The sequence below is a fragment of the Apaloderma vittatum genome, unplaced genomic scaffold, assembly GCF_000703405.1.
Source record: "Apaloderma vittatum isolate BGI_N311 unplaced genomic scaffold, ASM70340v1 scaffold29973, whole genome shotgun sequence".
In the NCBI taxonomy this organism is placed as follows: domain Eukaryota; kingdom Metazoa; phylum Chordata; class Aves; order Trogoniformes; family Trogonidae; genus Apaloderma; species Apaloderma vittatum.
Window position 1 is genome coordinate 1 of NW_009710305.1, and position 6,285 is coordinate 6,285.

General features: G+C 43.2%; 1 protein-coding gene across 2 annotated transcripts; it reads right to left on the reverse strand.

Moving 5' to 3' along the window:
- Window positions 1–2,841: 2,841 nt before the first annotated feature.
- Window positions 2,842–6,207, reverse strand: RPL34 (ribosomal protein L34). 2 transcript variants are annotated; one of them, XM_009867261.1, is made up of 5 exons: window positions 6,199–6,207; window positions 5,541–5,614; window positions 5,344–5,443; window positions 4,512–4,615; window positions 2,842–2,968 (listed from the first exon to the last, which is right to left on the reverse strand). In XM_009867261.1, the coding sequence occupies exons 2-5, from the start codon at window positions 5,603–5,605 to the stop codon at window positions 2,884–2,886; spliced, it is 354 nt and encodes a 117-aa protein (XP_009865563.1). In that variant the 5' UTR covers window positions 5,606–5,614; window positions 6,199–6,207; the 3' UTR covers window positions 2,842–2,883. The 2 variants fall into 2 exon arrangements, with proteins under 2 accessions (XP_009865563.1, XP_009865562.1); XM_009867260.1 differs by lacking the exon at window positions 6,199–6,207 and having other exon boundaries at window positions 5,541–5,710.
- Window positions 6,208–6,285: the final 78 nt, after the last annotated feature.

Here is a 6,285-nt window from a genome sequence, read left to right on the forward strand (position 1 = left end):
TCCATCCTGGCCTGCAGCCAGAGAATAATCATAGAATAATCATAGAATGGCCTAAGTTGGAAGGGACCTTAGAGATCATTTAATCCAGCCTCCTTTCCGCCAGGGATGCCACCTCTCGACTAGGTCAGGCAACGCATGGGGACCGAACGGGAAAGACCCCAAGAGCTGGACACTGAGACCCCGGGTGGCGTGGCAGGAAGGTCCATCAGGCCAGTAGCTGCTGAGAGCCAGCGGGGTACCTGCAGCATACAGACCAGCTTGGACGCTCCTCCTGTAAGCGTGCAAACACCTCGTCGGCCCAGGCCAGCCACAGAGCCGACCTGACATTGTCCTCAGCTCAAGCTGATGCTTGTGGCTTAAGCATGAACTATAGAAAGAAGGTCCCAGGCAACATATAAGGGAGAAAAATAATCCCAGTTTCAAGTGGAAGCTTGTCTTAGTTCCTCTTGTTTCATGAACAGGAGCAGGGGAGATGCCTTCTCAGAGTAGTTCCTGTCTACTCTATGCCTTTGAACTGAGATTGAGTCTCCCAACAGCATGGGAAGTGTTTCCTCCAGAAGAGGCACCTGACAGCCAGGGACTGTATCAAAGCACTCGCTGAAGAGAAGCAACAGGTCTGTAAGAAAAAGAAAAAAAAACCAACAAACCCAAACCCAAGCCCATGCCTGCAAAGACTTGATGCCTTTCAGCAGATGGAATTTAACACCACCTCGACACCAATCCCTCACTCCAGGATACGTAAGCGTATACAAAAGCACACACTGAAGGTGAACTTGCCGTGCCTTGCTGAGCCATCCAGCCTAGCACCCGCAGCACAGGGGGGCACCAACACCCCTGAGACGTACCATACCCTGAATGACTTCCCCCAAACCTATGCTGCAGCCAGCTGCTCAGAGAAAAATTTTTTTAAAAAATAAATAAATTACATTTCACTGACACTTTGCCTACTGACTGCTTTTGTTTCTGCCTGCAATGATTTCATAACTCACAACTCCGTTGCCTTTCGGTGCAATCACGTAACTTATAATTAGCCTTTTCAGCCTTAGCCCTTCTGTTTGCAAAAATCTCCCTCAGTGCAATTTGCCTGTCAACAGACGCTTACGATATTTCTCCTAATTATTCCAAAGGTATTCTCCTTCCTTTTGAAAAAAGCCCCAAGGAAAACTCTAATCTGACAGCTTTTAACACAGAACAAGAGCACTTTTGGGGCTGGCTAGACACACCTGCTCTACTTGCTGCTCCTGCTTTAAAACCATTTTTCTGGCATGCAAAACTACCAAAACGTGTACTAGCACAGTAAGGCAACAAATAGTAAAATTTTAACCTTGTAAATCAAGTATAGTAAAAGAGCCTAAAAATGTCAGGGTACTAACAGTCTTAAAACCTCATTTTCAGATCAAGTTTTAGCACAACGTGAGCTGAGGAGAAAGAAATGCTTCATGCTTAAAGTTACATGAAGTAGCTGCAACGTTGATCCATTTTGAGAATATTCATAAATTATTTAAATTACTTGGGACACTGTGAAGGAATTATTGGGGAGGTACAGCTCCTTTCACCATGTGTGGTGTTACGTCAGTTGTCCTGGACCACTGCCATCTCCTGTCGTCAAACCCAGGAGGCACCAACACCACTGCTGTGACGCTGCAGGCAGCTGACCCAAAGCACCAGCTCCCTGCCACCGAAGTCAGGTCTTCTTATCAACTCTGCTTTTTGTGATGCGTTTCTTAGCTGACACTACCACCTGTATGAACACACAGCATGCCTCAGCAGCAGGAGGAATGTGCCCACACTGCTCAGAGCCACAGCCTGAGCAGACTCCACAAGGGATCTTAGAAACCTCACTGCTCTCCGCAAGCCTGCACACTCAGTAATTATTTCTCCTCCTTCCTTATTTCTGGTAGTGGAGCTCACTACTTTTTGAGAAAATACTTATTGGCAAGAATAGACACCCACTTCTTGTCAGATACTAAGAGCAGATCCAAAATTCAGAGCTGAGGGTGAGGAACTCCACTGCAGCTGTAAGTAATGCAAGAATTATCCTGTGTTAAAGCACTCCTGGGTAGTGCTACAGGCACGTTTATAGTTCTCTTTACACAACAGGAAGCAAAGCAGTAAAAGGAGCCCATTTCCACCCTTTATAGTTGCTTTTTAATTACCATTAGTGACAAAGCAACAGAACTTTGGTTCAAGTTAAAGTGCCAGAGGCCTAAATTGCTACTCTAAAACCTAACTCTGAAGCCATTAAAGGTCTGTCCTAGGTGTGCCCTGCTTGTATGTCTAACCGCTGACTCAGGAAACAAATAAACATCATACAGCAGCTGCTGCTTTCCTTCCAGAGATTCAGGTGCAGCAGTATGTAACTGTCTGGTGGGTACAGCACTGGATCAGAGAAGTCAGACTATTCCCTCAACTCTCAGACTCTAGTAATGGTAACTATAGCATGTAATAAAAAAAAAAAATCTCCTTCAGGCCTGTACTTGCTCTCTTCTTCTTCATCTGACAATCTCTTTTCTAGTTTTCAGTCTTATTTATTTGTTTTTTCAGATACCTAACTTTCTTCTGAGCCAAGTTACTTCATACACCACTGCTGCCACGACAAAACCCAAAAAACCTGCTTTTCGAAGTTACTCCAACTCTTCTACAAGATTGTGAGCAAGAGCTGGGAGCCCTGTTTAACCAGTCATCCTTCCACCTGCTTGATTTCCCCATCTGCAGGCTGCGCAGAACACAGCATCCCGACTTACAGGGTTTGCTGCACCAAAACCTAATTTGGCACTATACAAATTGTGAGAAATCGCTCCTATCAGCTTTGACTAGCACGTGGAATGACAGGACACAAGAAAAGTGGAGCTTTCATTTATTGGGCTGAAACTACAAATAGATTCACTTTGACTTCTGGCTCTGTGCTTGTGCCTTCAAGACTTTCACAACGATCTTCTGCTCCTCAATAAGAAAAGCTCGTTTGATTCTGGAAAGGGAAAACAACAGCTTTAGGACATGTATCTACTCAAGCGAAAACACAAAACTAAGACATAGTTACCAATAGTTTTGCTGTCTCCAACATTCACTACGTGTCTGGTGTTAAGTCCTACAATTACATAAAATGGGAAACCATCGATGTTCTTGTCAGCATCTAAAGAGAATGGTGGCACTGCGTGAACACAGTGGCTTGACGAAGACGGGCTAGTGGCAAGCAAGGTAATACCTGAATATTGGAAAAGTTACCACCTTCACCAACTTCAAAAGCAAGATGCAAAACTCCTCACTGGCAAACTAATTTAGCTGCTCTTAAAGTGTGGCCAGGAGTGGTCAGTTCTCCTTAGAACTCCAGAACACCTTATGTGTGTGCAGTTATCAAAACTAAAACAGTCCCCCTCGCAGGATTCAGGCTTCTTTGCACATAAACAGGGAAAATCCTGGCAGATCAAGTCATGCCTACAGAGGATTACTTCTGGAAGAGTTGTAGGGCCACAGTGCAGATGGACCTACTTGACACTACTTGCACATCAGCAGCCTATTTGATGGTTTTAAGTTAAAAGCACAAAATACACCACACACTAGTCTACCTTGAAACACTAAAATGCCATTCCACATGGGTTTAGTACAAAAGGGTACTACTGCAGTACACAAACCTACCAAAAGTGCCTAAAAAGATGCAGGAGAAAACCTGCCAATTACACGGAAAGAGGTGGCTATGTTCTTTGTTTTAGGCAGAACAAGGTATACTCATGTATTAAAAACAACCTACCAAGCTTGTAAAGTGTTTGCTGAAACACTCAGAAAAAAATTGGCTTTGCAACACAGAAAGGTTATGCTACAGATCTGCATCTGTAACAACCTGTCTCCAAGTGGCACCTAATGTGATTTAACTTAGAACACACACAAGCAAAAAAAAAAAAAAAAAAAAAAAAGCTGGCAAGATTTGCACTACAGATGAAAACACTGGCATTAGACTTTAGACTGCTGACTCCAGAGATCTGCATTGATTACCATTCACAGAGATGACATATTCTTTGTAATACACATTTTTGCTCAAAGTTGCCAAGTATAGGATGTTCAGTTGTTATATAGTAAAACTGAATTCAGTGAGGCCCAGCAAAAGCCATCTTAAAGCTTAAGCACATAGAGATGCTTAACATGAAACCGATTAGTACCTCTAAATCCCAAGACCCCACAGAAAAGCTAAAAGCTCAGTGGATTTTACAATAGTAACTTTGCATAAGGCAAAATAGAATAACAGAACAGAAAAATCTTTACTCTGTGAGGTCAATATAAAACACAAAAAACCAGCAGGAGCAGACTGTTTAGCACCAAAGCCAGAGCGCAGTAAGAAAACACGAAGAACACAAACTGTATAACCACACGCATCACTGATGTGCTGATGCTTAACCTTTCCATTTTGCAACACCAATGTCATTCAAGTCTCCAAAGTTTTGGTCTGCACTACAAAGAGGTGTATAAATCTCGTACAAAGTAACCTGAAGAATAAAGTTAGCTTTCTGTAAGCTTACCTGTCACGGACACACTTAGCACACATGGAGCCGCCATAGGCTCTGCTAACATGCTTCTTTGTTTTTGACAGCCTCATGAGAACTTTAGGACGCACAGCACGAACCTACAAAAAGCAAAAATGAGAACTGTATCAGAAGACTGCAACACTGGGTAACAGCCATATCACAAAATCACTTTGATAGTTTAAAACAACAGCATCACCGGAAGCTGACTATTCAAGATGTAAGAAAGTGACTGAAGTCGTGGCTTGTTGTATGTGTCATCTTCAGCATTCCCAAGTTCATCTTTTCATTCTACCACAGGCGTTCGCCAACAAATTTATTACAAAATTGTTTATTAAAAAATATTGTTTTCCCCAACTAGGAGCTCAAAGACCAACATTACTCAAGCATTTCCATCACAGTTTAGAGAAATGGCATTATTATAAAACATTTTGGAGAAAAATAATAATTCCTTTTCTTCTAAAGCTTTAAGTCCAACTCGGTTTATGGTTTGTTGCTTTTTCTGAAAGCCTACCTAATTGGTCCAATTTAGACCTTTAAATCTGCTACAGAATTATTTCTGGTCTAGCTCTACTAAACATTTCAGCCAGTTACATGTTATAAACCTAAAGGGTTCAGATATAACAAGAATCACAAGCAGTATAAAAGCACCTACTCCTCAAGCTTTCAAAGCTTATTTTGCCAGTTAAGCTTTACAACATTTAGGTAAGAATATTTTAAGGAAGAAAGTCACTCCAACAAGCATATTATACTACTTGAAAAGACTCTCTGTACTAGAAAAACACTGCTGTAAAAACTAAAAATCTATGCCAATAAGGCCAATACTTACACCACGAAGTCTTCCTGGGCATATACCACATGCCGACTTTGGTGCCTTTCCCACTTTTTTCGTGTAAAGGTAAACAATCCTGTTCCCAGGTGTTCGAGACCTAAGTACAGCAGAAAAATGCTCAAGTCAATCTAACAGTCAATACTTAAAACTTCTTCTTTAAAAACCAGTTTTCTTAGAAACTACATCTTACTTACAGTCTAGTCTTGTTGGAAGCTGTGTTGTAGGACAACCTACGGCGGTAAGTCAGGCGCTGAACCATTTTTGACACCTAAGTTAGTCAAAAACAAAGTAGCACTAGTTTAAGGGCTCAATGTCCACATGGATGTGCACATCCCATGACATCACCTGCACTGAAGCACTGGGCAAGATTTGAATCAACAGCTGATGGTTCTGTTAGCATTAATAAAATTAAACCATCTCCTCATCAGTAACAGCCAACATAACTACATTAAAAAACAACAAAACCTGACAGCAGGTAAATGTCTAAATGTCATGTGCAACAGAGACGCATCCAAACTAACTTGAACACAGGTCAACATCCCAGTCTTGCCTGCATGATGTCACGCTACCCTAAAAAAAATGCTTAGAAGCTTTGGCAGTGGTGTATTTCCTCATCGGAGTGAGCTTCCTTGGCCAGGCTGAAAACTGAGCCGAAGAAAATGCCATCTTCACCCGTCTCATCTGCTAGCAAACTGCGTTAGCCACGCTCTAGGCCCAGGCCGGAGCCTTCTGCGGCGGGCTCGGCACAACGCGACCAGGGCACCGAAATCTGCGGTACCCGGCTTCTGCAGCTGCGCAAGGTAGCAACGCCACAACGAGGCGCGGGCAGCCTCCGGAGCCCCTCAGGGCAACCCCCTGGAGCAATCCCGGGACACCAGAACTCAGCACCACAGCCCCCGGCACCGTCTGGCTGTGGCCCAGGATTCGCGGGCCCCTCCC